Source organism: Oncorhynchus mykiss, chromosome 25 (genome assembly GCF_013265735.2).
Source record: "Oncorhynchus mykiss isolate Arlee chromosome 25, USDA_OmykA_1.1, whole genome shotgun sequence".
Lineage (NCBI taxonomy): Eukaryota > Metazoa > Chordata > Actinopteri > Salmoniformes > Salmonidae > Oncorhynchus > Oncorhynchus mykiss.
In genome coordinates, this window is record NC_048589.1 from 742,903 (window position 1) to 761,040 (window position 18,138).

Here is an 18,138-nt window from a genome sequence, read left to right on the forward strand (position 1 = left end):
AAGTTAATCAAAATGCAAAAGTACAGTAACAGATGGCTGAATTTTCTATGGGAACTGTTATTGTATTCATAATAGGTATATGCTTCCATCCATATAACCAGAAGCATGTTGTGTGAGGTGTGTGGAGGTGTGTGGAGTCTCACACACTAGTTGTTCAAGTGCCTTGCTCATTGAGCTCTGCTTATACTTACTGCAGCTGGCCGTGGCAGCCTGAGCGACAGGAGAGGGTGTCTGCTTGGGCGAGCCCCCCTCTGATTGGGCTGTGGTGTATGAGGGGGGAGAGAATTGGGGTGCTGGTGGTGGTGGGGGCGTGGCCTGGTACATCTGCTGCTGGGGGTGAAAGGAGGACGGGTACCGGGGCTGGTGGGCAGAGACAGGGACAGGGCCCTGGGCAGACAGACCAATCAGAGGGGGTAAGGAAGAAGCCTCGCCGTAACCTAGCTGCTGCTGTTGCTGCTGTTGCTGCTGAGCAAGGTTATAATAGTCCTCTGATTGGCCGTTTGCGTGGGGGAGGTGGGACGGGATGTGGGGTTGGTCAGGCTGGTCCAGGGGGTGGGTCTTGACGCGGCTGTGGAGGGGCGGCAGAGGGTGGGCCACGGGGACGACATGCTGGGGCTGGGGCACGGGGGGCATGTGCACAGGCATCATGCCCACCAAGGGGGGCGTGGAGGGCACGGGGCCATACATGTGGGAGGCTGACCAGGTGCCATGTTTGGGGGGCAGCACAGGGTCTTGCAGGGCATGACCCTGGTGGAGGGACTGGGTGTGGTGGAGGGTCCGAGCAGTGGGGGGAGAGAGGGGGATCTGGCGCACCTGCCGGGTCGGGGCCATGGGCACCCCTGGCTGCACGGGTGAGAAGGCCGAGGCCAGGGAGGTGGAGAGCTGGGAGAGCTGGGCGGAGTTGTCGCCAGCCCGTCCGCCCAGCACCTCTCTTTCCTGGGAGGAGGAGGAAGAGGAGGAGGAGGAGGGGGAGGAGTTGGAGGCCACTCTGGCGTAGGAAGGCGGCAGTGTGGCGGCCCGGTAGTGTCTGTACTCAGGAGGGGTGTTTGACGGGTGAGAGGGAGGGGAGGACACCTTATATTGGAGGGTGGAAACAACTATAACACACAGATGGAGGAGGGTGGGGTAGAAAACAAAGGATGTGAAAGAGAGAATAATGAGAAACTAAGCAAAGATGAAGAAATAAAAAAGAAACAAAGACAAACAATTACATAAGAAAAAGAGGCAGAATGCGAACTCTCAGGAAAGCAGGAAGCCGCATTGCCATTCAGCTGCCGATAGCACGCTGGCAGAATGAGTGTGGCTCCTGTTTGTGCATGGATAAGCATGAGTAAATAAAGAGGGGGGGGGGGGTGTCCGAGGTAGCTCTCTATCTCAGAGGTAGCTCTCTCATGGTCGTATTCATTAGGGTACACTGTAGCACAACATTTTACAACGGAAAACCATAATGAGCATATCTTGTTGGACATATTCAAGTAGTTCCCCCCCTGTTTCAGTCTGTTTTCTCACCATTGGTGCCAAATGAATACGACCCATATGCGCTGCTACACTAGGCTGTGTTTGGTTACCATGATTGTCATGCTATTCCCATGGAGAGAATAGCATCTTAAGATGTTATCTGACATGGGTAAAACGTATTGTGACTTGTGTGTTGACAGACCCTTGTCTAACATGGTAGTGTGTGTCCACAGTAAGTATGTTTGTCTGCAGGCCTTACCTGAGCCAGAGGTCCGTCGTTCCCTCTCTTTGTGGGCCACTCCCTGCATCTGCATCTGATGCTGCTCCATCATTTGCCTGCAGATACACAGAGGACACAGACACAAGTTTTAGCCTCTCCCTATTTCCAACCTTTCAATCTGGGCCCACAAATACATTGTTTCAGAGAGAGAGTGAATAGACACAGAGCATGGGCTCCTGAGTTCTTCTGCAAAAATATAAAATTAGAGTTGGATGTAGATAAATGTAGATATGTAGATAGATATGTAGATAAACTTGCATTTTCAACATTTTCAACTCAACATCAAAACCTTAGTTCCATTTCACAATTCCATACCTAAAACCTTGACTTTGGACAAAATTACCTGAATGGACTATTACTACCAAGGCCTATCAAGAAAAAAAAACTTCTAACAAGCCAAAACCTACAGAAGAAACACAGCGGAACCTGGAAATACCATCCAACACAAAATTGAGTGAGTAATATTCAGTCTGAACCTACTTTCTGAAGCCAAAAAGTAAAAGACAATTACCTCTAGGTAATTTTGTTATATAAAGCTTAAATAAGGCTACCAAGCTGCTAGGAAAGAATCTGACTGAAATTAGCACATAAGTGTGAAGAGAGAGGTGTGAACTCTTAAGGCTAACAACGGCAGGAGAGTTTCACAGCCCCTCCCAACCTAAATGCAGAGGCCTTTGAAGTCCCCTCCATCTTTGCAGAGAAGATATCCTCCTCAGAATCCCCAAAATACAACAGCCACAGGACAACTTTGTTTGGACGTTGTAAAGGATCATTCGTCGATACTGGAAAGATATAGCTTGCTAACGATCTCCTTTTCCACGTGGAAAAGACGGACAGAGACTTCCATTAGCTAGCTAGCTGGGATTTTCTACAAGGAATCTGCCTCCCAAAAAAGCTTCTCCTAAGTGGGTGTGACACCTACTCCCGGGTGCCTGCTGCACTGCTGCTTGGATTCCACCTGGCGATCTGTTCACCATCTGCCCTGGCCTGTCTCCCCCTGTCTGGTATAGGTACCCTCGCCACACTCCCCCCTCTCTCCCGAGCTTTCGATCGCCTCCAGCACACATGCACTGTTGAGTCGAGTGACTCTGAACTTGCAATGGCTAGCCCCAAGTTGTTATATTTTTCACTTGTACTCTATGCTATTTGCCTTTTGACTCCTGTGTTCTTTGTTGACTATGAACTTGCTTGTTTACCCAACCGGGGGACAGTCTGTTTATTCCCACACTCGGGACTCTGACTCTCTATTGTTTACACAGATTCTTGGACTCCCATCCTATTCTAACCACCTCTTGTCGGCTTTGTGATCATGTTACCTGATGAAATTGCTGTACAATATGATCTTGTTGCCATCTAATGCACATTCAAATGTTATAAATCAACACTGCAGAGCAGTCCTCTGCCATGCCCTGATTGTATTACAGTTGATTATATATGGAAATGTGCACGTACACCCTGGCCCATCTACTGTTGCTAGCCCCAATTCTGATTTGTGCTCTGATATCTGCTTCACTGATTTCTGCTCTCGTAAAAGCCTGGGTTTTCTGCACGTTAACACTAGACGCTTATTACCTGAAATGTATCAATTGAAAGTGTGGATTCACAGCTCCAATCCTGATGTGTTGGTCATTACTGAGATGTGGTTAAGAAAGAGTGTTTTGAACACTGATGTTAACCTTTCTGGTTCTAACCTTTTTGGGCAAGAAAGATATTCCAAAAGTGGTGGAGTGGCAATCTTTACCAAGGAACACTTTCAGTGCTTGGTTGTCTCCACCAAGTCATTCCCCAAACAATTTGATTTGCTGGTTTTACGCATTAAGCTTTCAAATAAATCTTTGTTGACTGTTGCTTGGTGTGATCGGCTACCATCAGCTCCTCTAGTGTTATCTTCACATCTTCTGGTATGGTATGTTAATTCTTAGTGAGTCCTTTTAAGCACTCTGGTCCATCACACTGACACTCTCTTCTGACCTCATTCGGGAAGTGGCTACTTAATGTACAAAGGACATAAAAATCTCATTAGAAAACCAAAATCACATTCCTATCTTAGCAACAAAAGTTTAATCATTCTTCATATTGTATTCACAATGTATTAGATGGAAACTTGACAGCCAAGGGGGGTTTCTTTCCTAAGTTACAGTATTTAGTTCATACAGTTTTTAATAACATCACAAAATGACAAGTAATATGACATCATTAGTCTTTAGATCTGCACTGACCATTCCTAACATTCCTATCTTAGAAATATTGTTTGAGTATTCACTTTCTGGGTGTTATAGTTTTGGCTGAAAAAGTATGCTGGGGGACAAAGGCATTCCTTTGGTTGATACTGAAGAGCAGGAGGGAGATTCCCCTCCTCCCTAATTTATGACAGTCAAAACCGGCCCAGTCCCCTCTTTCCTCTTCTGTGGGTGAGAGGGGTGTGGTCATCATCAGCCATTTGCCAAGCTGATCTGAGGCCTTGGCTCCTCAGCCAGGAGAGTCATGACAATGCATACTCAGGCTGACTAGCTTATCGTCCAGGCAAATTAGAAATAAGTGCACTCAGGCTATCCGGAAGGGAAAAGTTAGTTACTTTAAAGAGCAGTTCTCTCTCTGTGGGTCTAACCCCAAGAAGTTATGGAAAATGGTTGGAGAAGACCTGGAGAATATACCCTCCTCCTCACGGCTGCCCATATCCCTTTATGTTGACAATGATGAGCACATGGCTGAGCTCTAATCACCACTTCATTAAGTCAAGATTCCTATTTGACTCTGCCATGCCTCCTTGCCTGTCCAACATTTCCTCATCTCACACCCCTTTTAATGTGACTATCCCCAATCATCCTCCCTCTTTTTCCCCTTCCCCGCAACAAAGTTTCTCCCTGCAGGTGGTCACTGAGTCCGAGGTGCTAAAGGAGCTCCTTAAACTTGACCCCAAAAAAACATCTGGTTCAGACCCTTTCTTCTTTAAGGTTGCTGCTCCTATCGTTGCCAAGCCTGTCTCTCCTCCCTGGGGAGGTTCCCATTGCTTGGAATGCAGCCACGGCGTGTCCTTTATTTAAAAGGGGAGATCAAGCTGATCCTAACTGTTATAAGGCCAATTTCTATTTTGCCCTTTTTATCAAAAATGTTGGAAAAACTTGTCAATAATTAAGTGACTGGCTTTCTTGATGTCTATAGTATTCTTTCGGGTATGTAATCTGGTTTCAGTTCAGGTTATGGATGTGTCACTGCAACCTTAAAGGTCGTAAATGATGTCACCATTGCCCTTGACTCTAAGAAATGTTGGACTGCTATTTTTATTGACTTGGCCAAAGCTTTTGATACGGTAGACCATTCCATTCTTGTGGGCCGGCTAAGGAGTATTGGTGTCTTTGAGGGGTATTTGGTTTGCTAACTACCTCTCTCAAGAGTGCAGTGTATAAAGTCAGAACATCTGCTGTTTCAACCACTGCCTGTCACCAAGGGAGTACCCCAAGGCTCGATCCTAGGCCCCACACTCTTCTCAATTTACATCAACAACATAGCTCAAGCAGTAGGAAGCTCTCTCATTCATATGCAGACGATACAGTCTTATACTCAGCTGGCCCCTCCCCGGATTTTGTGTTAAAAGCTTTACAACAAAGCTTTCTTAGTGTCCAACAAGCTTTCTCTGCCCTTAACCTTGTTCTGAACACCTCCTAAACAAAAGGTGGTTTGGTAAGAAGAATGCCCCTTTCCCCACCGGTGTGATTACTACCTCTGAGGGTTTAGAGCTTGAGGTTAACCTCATACAAGTACTTGTGAGTATGGCTAGACGGTACTCAGCACATCAAAGCTGCAGGCTAAGCTTACATCTAGACTTGTGTTTCCTCTATCGTAATCGCTCCTCCTTCACCACAGCTGCCAAACTAACCCTGATTCAGATGACCATCCTACCCATGCTAGATTACGGAGACATAATCTATAGATCGGCAGGTAAGGGTGCTCTCGAATGGCTAGATGTTCTTTACCATTCGACCCTCAGATTTGCCACCAATGGCCCCCCGAGTGGCGCAGTGGTCTAAGGCATTGCATTGCAGTGCTAGCTGTGCCACTAGAGATCCTGGTCGAGCCCAGGCTCTGTTGCAGCCGGCTGTGACCGGGAGACCCATGGGGCGGCACACAATCTGGCCCAGCATCGTCCGGGTTAGGGGAGGGTTTGGCTGGCAGGGATGTTCTTGTCCCATCGTCGCCAGGAGCACAGTGTTTCCTCCGACACATTGGTGCGGCTTGGCTTGGTTGTGTTTTGGGGGACACACGGCTCTCGACATTCGCCTCAACCGAGTCCGTACCGTACGGGAGTTGCAGCGGCGGGACAAGACTGTAACAAACAATTGGAAACCACAAAATTGGGAGAGAAATACAATATTTGCCACCAATGCTCCTTATAGGACACATCACTGCACTCTATACTCCTCTGTAAACAGGTAATCTCTGTATACCCGTCACAAGACCCCACTGGTTGATGCTCATTTATAAAACCCTCTTGGCCTCACTCCCCCCTATCTGAGATACCTACTGCAGCCCTCATCCTCCACATACAACACCCGTTTTGCCAGTCACATTCTGTTAAAGGTCCCCAAAGCAGGGTCGCTCCTCTTTTTAATTAGCTGCACCTGGCGACTGGAACGAGCTGCAAAAAACTCTCAAACTGGAACATTTTATCTCCTTAATTCAAAAACTCAATCATGGACAGTCTTACTGACAGTTGTGGCTGCTTCATGTGATTGTTGTCTCTACCTTTTTGCCCTTTGCGCTGTCGTCTTTTCCCAATTAATGTTTGTACCATGTTTTGTGCAGCAACCATGTTGTGCTGCTGTCACGTTGGGTTGCTACCATGCTGTGTTTTCATGTGTTGCTGCCATGCTATGTTGTCGTCTTAGGTCTCTCTTTATGTAGTGTTGTGTTGTCTCTTGTCGTGATGTATTTTTACATTTTTAATCCTGAGGGGGAAAAGGTTTGGTCGTGCCCTCTTCAAGACTGTTTTGGTGTATTTGGACCATGATAGTTAATTGTTGATGTTGACACCAAGGAACTTGAAACTCTCGACCTGCTCCACTACAGCCCTGTCGATGTTAATGGGCTTTTCCTGTAGTCCACGATCAGCTCCTTTGTCTTGCTCACATTGAGGGAGAGGTTGTTGTCCTTGCACCACACTGCCAGCCTGTACTGCAGGGCCATCACCAGAGTTTCACAACATTTGTGGCCAAAATATATAATCCTGTTCTAGTTTTATACACTATATACTATACAAAAGTACGTGGACAACCCTTTTTATATTACTGGATTTGGCTATTTCAGCCACACTCATGGCTGACCGGTGTATAAAATTGAGTACACAGCCATACAATCTCCATAGACAAACATTAGAATGGCCTTATTGAAGAGCTCAGTGACTTTCAACATGGTACCGTCATAGGATGCCACCTTTTCAACAAGTCAGTTAAGCAAAATTATGCCCTGCTAGAGCTACCCCGGTCTGTGCTATTATTGTGATGTGTAAACGTTTAGGAGCAACAATGGCTAAGCCGTGAAGTGGTACAAGTTCACAGAACGGGACCGCTGAGTGCTGAAACACATGGCGCTTAAAAATCGCCTGTCCTCGGTTGCAACACTCACTACCGAAATCCAAACTGCCTCTGAAAGCAACGTCAGCACAATAACTGTTTGTCGGGAGCTTCATGAAATTGTTTTCTATGGACGAGCAGCCACACACAAGCCTAAGATCAGCATGCGCAATGCCAAGCGTAGGCTGGAGTGGTGCAATTCTCGCCGCCATTGGAGCAGTTGAAATGCGTTCTCTGGAGTGTTTGTCGGGAGCTTCATGAAATTGTTTTCTATGGACGAGCAGCCACACACAAGCCTAAGATCAGCATGCGCAATGCCAAGCGTAGGCTGGAGTGGTGTAATTCTCGCCGCCATTGGAGCAGTTGAAATGCGTTCTCTGGAGTGATGAATCACACTTCACCATCTGGCAGTGTGACGGACAAATCTGGGTTTGGCAGATGCCAGGAGAAAGTAAGCCAGTCAAGTTCTTCCACACAGATCTCGACAAACCATTTCGGGTATGGTTTTTCCCCAGACTGTTGCCACAAAGTTTGAAGCACAGAATCATCTGGTATGTCATTGTATGCTGTAGTTTTAAGAGTTCCCGCCACTGGAACTACGGGGCCTAGCCCAAACCATGAAAAACAACCCCTGACCATTATTCCTCCTCCACCAAACTTTACAGTTGGCACTATGCATTTGAGCAGGTAGCCTTCTCCTGGCATCCGTCAAACCCAGATTCGTCAGTCGGACTGCCAGATGGTGAAGCATGACTCATCCCTCCAGAGTCCAATGGTGGCGAGCTTTATACCACCCCAGCCGACAATTGGAATTGTGCAGAATTGATCTTAGGCTGCTCAGCTATGGAAACCCGTTTCATGAAGCTTCCAAGTTGAGTCACAGCTCTTCAGTAAGAACTTTCTACTTCCAATGTTTGTCTATGGAGATTGCATGGCTGTGTGCTCGATTTTATACACCTGTCAGCAACGGGTGTGGCTGAAATAGCTGAATCCACTCAAGTGGTGGTACTTTTGTTTATATAGCACAATCTTTTGGGCTTGGGCTCATTAAATGTTGTTAATGTCGGGCTCGGCTCATAAAATGTATTTAATATCAGGCTCAGGCAGCATCAGGTTTTAATTTTCATGCTGATCAAAGCTCTAATCAAATCCAGACATATTTATTTTCTTTTGAATGACACTTCCGGTTTTAGCAAAAAATACTAGGTTACGCGGGAGAAAAGTGATTTATTCTCGGGATGGAACATTTGTAAAATACAGGGAAAATATTCAACCCTAATGTGAGTTTAGCACCTCTTTCCACTACTAGAGTGGACTAAGAACACAACACGAGCCACTGGGTATGTGGTAGGCCTGATGTGTTTTGTATCCTTAAACAAACTACCTTCAGACAAATTAAATGAAGAACACTTTCAGTGATGGATACAATTAAGTTTTCAAACCAGTTTCTTTATCAATGTCTTTTCTTTTGTGAGTTCTACTGTGCACCATGCTTTGTCATCACTATTTGGTGTTTTTATGAAGGTCAGAGGGGCCTTACCTCCTGTGTGCATCGGGGTCTTCTGAGGAGGGCCCATTTTTACGTTGGACAGCAGGGCCTGAAGTGAGAAACAGAAACAGATTTTTAGCTTTTAGAAAAAGACAACCTGTACGGAAGGACATATATTCTTGTGTATCGTTGGTGTTTGTGAATAGTTTCTTCACATGCCACACCATCCCCAGCAGTAATAGAGATATATATTTAGCATATTGAATGTAGGCCTGAGGTTACATACAGTATAACAATAACCAACAGATAAATAATGATGTAAAGGTCCGGCAGCAGTGTCTATTTTGCCTGAGGGTCTGTCTTTTTACAACACTGAGCACATTAAACTGTATTTGTACAGTATACAGGTGCTGATCTGGTGAGATGTGTCAATTTAGTTTAACAAGAAGTCGTGACAACCACACTATTGCTCATGGCGCTGCCTTATCTTGTTCAAAGTAAAAAATAATGACAATACGACCTAACAGCCAAAATAACCGCCTCAAATGCAGACAGGGCTTTGACAGACAGCCAGTTAATTCCATAAATTGCATGCTGGGTCAAATGGCATGTGTCATCTCACAAGGGAAGTGTGTCCCTCCCCCGTCCTCTCTCTTGCTGCTCCTGTGTATCCTCACGCACTCCTCTCCTCTAAATTCTCCCAGAAAGACACATGATTAGCCATGGCATGTCTTGGTTGTTGACATTAGCATATTAGCATTACCATGGGGTTCAATACATTTAGCACTAGACATTATTAGTATGTCTTGCTTGTTTACATTGGAAGTGGTGTATTGTTGTCTGTCAGCTTATTTTGACATTAGGAATTATTTTACAAACATATGCCGGGTTTGGAACCTGCCCAGGCATAAATAGTTGTCCTAATGATGATACTGAGACATTTTTAGACAGTCTTAATAAGTACAAGGAGTTAATGTCTGGAGTGGGGTGGATGCAGGGTAACCTGGTCTGAGATTTGTTTGTGCTGTCTTGTCAACTCCTATGTGGTCATTGGCATGACAATGACCATAGGAGTTGGCTATCCAGTACAAGCAGATCTGGGACCAGGCTATGCGGGTAGGAATAGTCAGTTGTGAAACACACCACACATCACATGAGGTGCTATGCCTCTGCCCTGAAGAGACAGACTGTGTTTTTCCCCATAGCATGATTGATGTAAATCACAGGCATTTCCACAGGAAACCTCAACTAAACAGGGCCAGCAGCACCGTGGACCAGAATAGACCTGACCTTCCCTTCCCTCCCCTCCTTCCCATACACATCTGGGTACAATTTCTACAGTGCATTCTGCATTCAACATAACAAATGCATGAATCCCAACCTCCCTTTATTGCCAATCCTGAACCAGATTCAAGGGCAAACATGATTGTATTGGATTGAATGTAATATTCTTAATTTCCATTGGGAAAAACGTCTAACTTCACAAGTCTTTGTCAAAATATTCAACAGCAGGATCAACAATGACGGACATAGATGGATAATGGCCCAGTGCAAAAAAAAAACAGCGGACAAAACTGTCATTATGACATCATGGTGAGGTATACTAGACATTTTTAGACATCTTTTTAGTGACCACACCAAAATAGGCCGTCTTTGCTTGAAGTCGTTATGACGTGCCTTGACATCACTGGTAGTGTATACTGACTGGGGTACTGCATAGTGTGAACTAAGTGGTTACTGAGTCATACCCTACTGCCCCAACTGAGGATGAGACGCTATTTTGAGACCGAGGAGTTAAAAAGGGCTATCCGGGAGATCACGTATTTCATATCAGGAATAACGAACAATAAACTCTAGACGCCCCTTTGCAACACTTGTGTGCCCTTGGGTGTCATTTCCACTGGGTGTGTTCGGCATGAGGGACACGTGGAACATCTTTATATGCATTCTGCTTACCCAGTGAGCCCAAGATATTGAAAATACTTATTTTCAACCAAAAATACATATTTTCAACGAGTCCTTACCATATCCAACCATCTGTAGGTTTGGAATCTTGGTTTGTTTTCAGAATTCGCTTGACATTACTGATGTATTCCAGTTGGCTTTATAATACATTAATCTAATTCTTAATGAGCAACTAAGGCGAGGATGTTGGCTTCATTTGTGCTGATGGCTGTTTTTTAATAAGGTACTGTAACACTTTCTAAAACTAGATTAATTCCCAATCCCAAACAGTCTCATGTTTCATCTCCCACAGTCATCGTCTCATGAAGGGGAAATATTTTAATATTCTATCATCATCAAACAGACCCAATCATAGGCTTCACATTTCTGCCACCTTTTTCAGAAAATAGCGCAAAAATATAAATCATTCCCCACTGTACATTGTTTCATCACTACCCTGCCTATGAGGAGTTTAGTTGTGTGTTTCCCTGTCTGTGTGTGTGCTGCTCTTCTTTGTTCTCTCAGCCTTCAGCTCTCTGATAGGTGATGTCTTGGGATGTCTTGTTTACATTCTTCTTGACACTACTCTGAATTCCCCTTGTTAGCAGCTGATAATTATCTGTAATGCTTTGGCACCTAATGTTAGCACATATCCAGCTAGCGCTTATGTCATAAAACAGCCAAAATACTCAATCTCCATTGAGGGCAGTAATCTATCATGGTGTCTATGAGCCAACCTGAGCCAACCTCCAACCTGATCTTTTCACGGTTTTGTTTGGAATACATGAAACCAAGAATTTGAACTATATACTGTATAGTATTTGCGATCAAAGGAAACCATTGCAAAGCTAATATGCTATATTTTGGTAGACATACTTTTGTAGCCACTAGGGATGCACGATATACCGGTGTGAAATCACCTCCCCAGTCAGCCTATTGTGTGTATTAACATTCATATTGCACTGTACAGCTTTACTTAAGGATTGGGGATCAATGAAATAGGGTATCAGTCTACTCAATACCCAATATATTTTTTCCCAACATCCTCCTCAGAGTTATCATGTAATAACTAAGTAAAAAATGTATGAACACGTTAAATTATGTGACGTGTAGTCATAGTCAGGTCCTGATTGGTCAACAAGCTTATTTGACACGTCAAATAGTGTTATTTGACATACCTTTTTTGACACGCAAAGACACAAAACGGCGTTGAGAATGAAACAGAACAAATAAACAACGAAACAGCACAGCAAGTAAGTGAAAGAAATAGGTTCTGATGATATTTTAGTGGTTATGGGACATATGTAGATGCCAACAAAATAACTTGTTGGTCTGTGTGTGTGTGTGTAACCTTTATTTAACTAGGCTAGTCAGTTAAGAACAAATTCTTATTTATTTACAATGATAGCCAAACCCGGACAAAGCTGGGCCAATGGTGCGCTGCCCTATGGGTACTCCCAAACACGGCCGGATGTGATACAGCCTGGATTTGAACCAGGGACTGTGGTGACGCCTCATGCAGTGCCTTAGACCGCTGCGTCTGTGTGTGTGTTAACTATTTAACTGTACTAGAATGCTTGAGGCCCCTAACATTTTAAATATCGGTTATCGGTATCTGTTTTTTTGGCAAGGAAAATATTGGGTATCGGACAAAAATGTAATATCGGTACATCACTCTTAGCCACTTACTTTCAGCTCCAGACACAACAAAGTAACTAAACATAAGATACGTTGGTATTAGGCTGGTAAAGAGTTGCCTGATATTTCAAATACAACAATGTGGACCACTCGTCAATATCACTTGGCAACTGCAGCCTCACAGCCTAAGCGACTGCACAATTAAAGGCTTTTAGATTAGTACACAATAGCCAACACCATTAACACAATCAAGGGTTATTATGAACGCTATACAAGGCCTGCTTTTTCTCACACTCTCTAACTCAGATGGTGTTTACCTAATTGCCTAAATGTAAGTTGAGTGAAATATGACGCTAAAAAACAGTATTCCAAACCTCAGGACCCCCACATCTAAGCACCCTGTGGTGCTGTAGGGCCACCATGGTGTTTAAATGGAAAAGTTTCATTGGCAGTTAACAGAAATGCATACAGCTTAAGCTTTACATGATTCGTGATGATTAACAGCTTACACATCTGCATAGTGATTTCCAGAACATCACCTCCCTATTTTAGCCCTACAATGCCACCCAGAGAGGTGTTGCCAATTCCATCAGCCTCACATTGCCAGCAGCACCCTCATGCAATAGATCACCCTGATTACCCCCCTCCCTCTATCACCTACGCTACTTACTGAGGGTGATCTTCGCAGAAGTGCACCTTTTGATAGTAGCTGGTGACATCTCTGGAGTAAGAATAATCGTGAGACACTCTCTGCTGTTCTTACAGTGTCTTTAGCAAGCTATTACTGTATGCAGTATACGTACTAACTATGGCTTCTAGTCAGGCAGCTGGCCAGACTACTGGAATAGCATTAGCCACGAGTCTGGTGATCCAACATGGGACCGTAGAATGTATAAAGCAGGAGAATGCCTGCGACTGCGCTCCCTGGACCAAAGAAGCACCTTGGGTTTGCTTGAGGAGCCCCATAGCTCAGCTCACCTCCAACATGGCCCACTCCGGTCACCTCAAAGGTTCCCCAAAAAAGGAGAGTGCCATGTGAGATTTGGCGGTCTAAGACAGTTTGGCTCCATGGGTATTTTAGCCAGGCTGTGCACCAATAGGAAGGCTAGAGGACGGAATGGAGCCGTCACCGGACTCCCCCTCCCAACAGCGTATAAGTAGCAGCCTGTAATAGGAGAGGCACATGTGCTATTTGTTAAGTATGGGTAGAGTCAGGAAGGCTTCATATAAAGACCTCACTGCATTTATGTTGTCATAAACTAGCAGGACCATACTTCTCCTCTAACTACAGGTCTTTACATTGATGTGTGCAAGTGTCTTTCCTGGTGTGATAGTGTTAATAGTTGTAATGGTTAGTTTGGATAGTGTTGCATTAGGCATGCAGTATTGTCACAACTGTCTGCAATCAGCCCTCATACTTTATGCTTAAATGACCAATGACCAGGCTACTGAACATATCTAAGTCTGGCAGCCTTGGGCCCTAACCTGGGTTGTGTTCAATAGGGAAAAACATTTTGAAACTAAGTGAAATGGGGATGTACTATTTGATCTTGTCCAATAAGACCTTTTAAATAATTTTCCATTGCATAACATTTTTAAACGTTTTGCTACAATGTGCTCTACTGAACACGACATAGGTCACTGAGTTTATAGTCAAGCAGGGTTCTATGGTTTGTTTTGTATTACCAATTTCCCACACTTTGCTGAAAGATTTCACCCTGAGCCATAGAGATACACTAGTTATGGTTCTGTTTTCACCTTAGAGCTTGATATCCAGCAGAGGGAGGTAGATCGGCGGAAGGTGGTTAGTGTTGGGCCAGTAACCAAAAGGTTGCTAGATCAAATCCCGAGCTGGGATTGTATGTTGTTCTGCCACTGAACAAGGCAGTTAACCCACTGTTCCTAGGCTGTCATTGTAAATAAGAATTTGTTCTTAACTGACTTGCCTAGTTAAAAAAAAAAAAAGAAAAAGAACTCAGTTGAGATCAACCCAGCAACCAGACTGACTAGCACCTACAGCCCTAATGTCATTGGCTGAACCAAGTGTAAACTGAAAAGGTTGAAATCCTTTCTGAAAATAGATTATATCTATAAGAGATATTATATCTTACAACAACCTAAACATGTTCAACAAAATATTTTGTTGTTCCAACAATCCTGTGATGATAGTGGAGTTAAACTGGCCACAAATGACTGGCTAAAAAGATTTGCATTTTGACTGACAATTAGTAGCTAGCGTGTCGAGTACAACTGACAATTAACATTCATCAGTTTCAGCTACAGCCCAGCTAAACCCTTTGACTGTGACATAAACAGACTGACATACAGGTTATTGCCACACTGGAAAGGGTCCCACCTCCGTCTTGCGAGCTGAGCACATTGAGGGCAAACATCATGGCGGTGGAGAAGGTGGTGGCCTCCTCCTTGCTGGCGAAGTTGAGACCGTACACCTGCCTGGCATCACGCCACTGGTGGAAGGTGGGTGTGGCCTGATTATACTTCAGCCCCTTTACTATGGAGTAGTTGATCACTACCTGAGAGACAGACAGACAGCCATCATCAATCATTCATTATTTGCCAAATACTATTGTCAGCTTAGATCAGTGTACAAGATGGAATTCCATCAATAGTGCCATAGAAATTACTGGTACATTTCAAAAACATTGTTTGCATTTTTATTTTTATCACAGTGCTGAATTTGAAAGAGATTGTCTTGCATAAGAGTTGGACTCTATCTCTATTATTATCCTTAAGCCAGTGTGTGTGATGAATAGGCTTGCAGTGAAACATGTCTTCCCCCATATCTACATCACATATGTAGGTCCATAGAAATGACTAGAACAGACAAATTCACCTTAGTGTGTGTGTGTGTGTGTGTGTGAGTACCTGCTGGTCCTGTAGTTTGACCCCAACCACGCGGAAGGTGTTGTTGGCCGTGTTGTGGTAGATGTTGATGCGGCTGAAGCCCTGCTGTCCCGGCTTGATTGGCACCCACTTCTTACTGGCGTCATCGTACACCATGACCGAGGCGCGGGCTTGACAGATACTCTGTTCACTGTGAAGGAGGAAGACACAAGGGTTAGAGGTCAACAACAAAGATATAGGGTTAATGTAAAAAAAATAATAATAATAAATCCTCAATTTCACCTGTTCTGGCAATGTTTATTTTTAGGTTGCAGGAAGGTTCTGAGAACGCCCCCCTTAAGGACAGTGGAACTATGGACCTTCAGGCCTAAAGGCCCTCACTACCTATCCAGTAACAGGCCTCCCTCTCTGGCATGAGAGTACACATACAGGCAGTTAGGCCCTTACTCACCACCCGGGTAACCCGCGTGCACCTGGTCACCCAAAATAGATGTCGTGCACCTGGTCACCTAAAAAGGCCCATGTGCACCTGGTCACCTAAATACTCTGGTTCCTTGAAAGTTTCCCTGGGAGGTTTTATTAATGCCATGAGAACAGAAATTATGGGTTATTTGGAGGTTTTTGTATAACTTCCTTAAATCTTTCACTGAATGTTTCAATAATAATAATAATAATTGCCCCAGTCTACTAACTGCTAGTTTCCGGCCCCGGCCTGCTAACTGCTAGCTTACCTGCCCGGTCTGTAACTGCTAGCCCATGCTAACTGCTTGCTTGCTAACCCGGCCTGCTAACTGCTAGCTTGCCCCGGTCTACTAGCTGCTAGCTTGTTCAGCCCCGGCCTACTAACTGTTAGCTTGTTAGCATCGGCCTGCTAACTGTCTGAATCGCTGTCTCCCCAGACAGCCCAACCACTCACGGACGCATATATTCACTTGGCTACGCATGCCTCTCTCTAATATCAATATGCATTGTCCATTACTATCCTGGTTAGTGATTACTGTCTTAATTCACTGTAGAGCCTCTAGCCCTGCTCAATATGCCTTAACCAACCATGTTGTTCCACCTCCTACATGACATCACCTGGTTTAAACATCTCTAGAGACTATATCTCTCTCTTCATTACTCAATGCCTAGGTTTACCTACAATGTACTCACATCCTACCTCACCTTTGTCTGTACACTATGCCTTGAATCGATGCTATTGTGCCCAGAAACCTGCTCATTTTACTCTCTGTTCTGAACGTGCTAGACGGCCAGTTCGTATAGTCTTTAGCCGTACCCTTATCCTACTTCTCCTCTGTTCCTCTGGTGATGTGGAGGTTAATCCAGGTCCTGCAGTGCCTAGCTCCACTCCCACCCCACAGGTGCTCTCATTTGTTGACTTCTGTAAACGTAAAAGCCTTGGTTTCATGCATGTTAACATTAGAAGCCTACTCCCTAAGTTTGTTTTACTCACTGCTTTAGCACACTCTGCCAACCCAGATGTGTTAGCCGTGTCTGAATCCTGGCTTAGGAAAACCACCAAAAACCTTGAAATTTCCATTCCTAACTATAACGTTTTCCGCCAAAATAGAACTGCCAAAGGGGGCGGTTTTGCAATCTACTGCAGAGATGTAATACAGAACTCTGCAGGCTATCTTAGTCTGTACCCAAACAATTTGAGCTTCTACTTCTAAAAATTCACCTTTCCAGAAACAAGTCTCTCACTGTTGCCGCTTGCTATAGACCTCCCTCTGCCCCCAGCTGTGCCCTCAAAACCATATGTGAATTGATTGCCCCCCATCTATCTTCTGAGCTCGTGCTACTAGGTGACCTAAACTGGGACATGCCGGCCATCCTACAAACTAAGCTTGATGCCCTCAATCTCACCCAAATTATGAACCAATAAACATGCCAGGTTCAACCCCAAATCAGTAAACACGGGCACCCTCATAGATGTCATCCTAACTAACTCGCCTTCCAAATACACCTCTGCTGTTTTCAATCAAGATCTCAGCGATCACTGCCTCATGCCTGCATCCGTAATGGGTCTGCAACCAAACGACCACCCCTCATCACTGTCAAACACTCCCTGAAACATTTCTGCGAGCAGGCCTTTCTAATCGACCTGGCCGGGGTATCCTGGAATGACCTCATCCCGTCAGTAGATGATGCCTGGTTATTCTTTAAAAGTGCCTTCCTCACCATCTTAAATAAGAATGCCCCTCTCAAAAAATGTTGAATTAGGAATAGATATAGTCCTTGGTTCACTCCAGACCTGTCTGCCCTTGACCAGCACAAAAACATCCTGTGGTGTTCTGCATTAGCATCAAATAGCCCCCGTGATATGCAACTTTTCAGGGAAGTTAGGAACAAATATGCACTGGCAGTTAGAAAAGCTAAGGCAAGATTTTTCAAACAGAAATGTGCATCCTGTAGTACTAACTCAAAAAAGTTCTGCGACACTGTAAAGTCCATGGAGAATAAGAGCACCCCATCCCAGCTGCCCACTGCTCTGAGGCTAGGGAACACAGTCACCACTGATAAATCCACTATAATTGAGAATTTCAATAAGCATTTCTCTACGGCTGGACATGCTTTCCACCTGGCTACCCCTACCCTGGTCAACTGCCCAGCACCCTCCACAGCAACCCACCAATGCCTCCACCATTTCTCCTTTACCCAAATCCAGATAGCTGATGTTCTGAAAGAGCTGCAAAATCTGGACCCCTACAAATCAGCCGGGCTAGACAATCTGGACCCTCTCTTTCTAAAAATATCTGCCGAAATTGTTGCAACCCCTATTACTAGCCTGTTCAACCTCTCTTTCGTATCGTCTGAGATTCCCAAAGATTGGAAAGCTGCCGCGGTCATCCCCCTCTTCAAAGGGGGTGACACTCTAGACCCAAACTGCT

General features: G+C 44.7%; 1 protein-coding gene across 4 annotated transcripts in view; it reads right to left on the reverse strand.

Moving 5' to 3' along the window:
• The window catches only part of LOC110505211 (ena/VASP-like protein), a 65,615-nt gene that overhangs the window by 21,917 nt on the left and 25,560 nt on the right, over positions 1–18,138 (reverse strand). For 3 of the 4 annotated variants that reach the window (XM_021584289.2, XM_036962382.1, XM_021584287.2), the window contains 5 exons: positions 15,266–15,434; positions 14,736–14,913; positions 8,849–8,906; positions 1,718–1,794; positions 192–1,097 (listed from right to left, as the gene is read on the reverse strand). In XM_021584289.2, the coding sequence (XP_021439964.2) occupies positions 192–1,097; positions 1,718–1,794; positions 8,849–8,906; positions 14,736–14,913; positions 15,266–15,434 (1,388 nt within the window). Of the gene's footprint in view, positions 1–191; positions 1,098–1,717; positions 1,795–8,848; positions 8,907–13,049; positions 13,399–14,735; positions 14,914–15,265; positions 15,435–18,138 lie in introns of those variants that run through there. The other variant, XM_021584290.2, reaches the window with a different exon arrangement.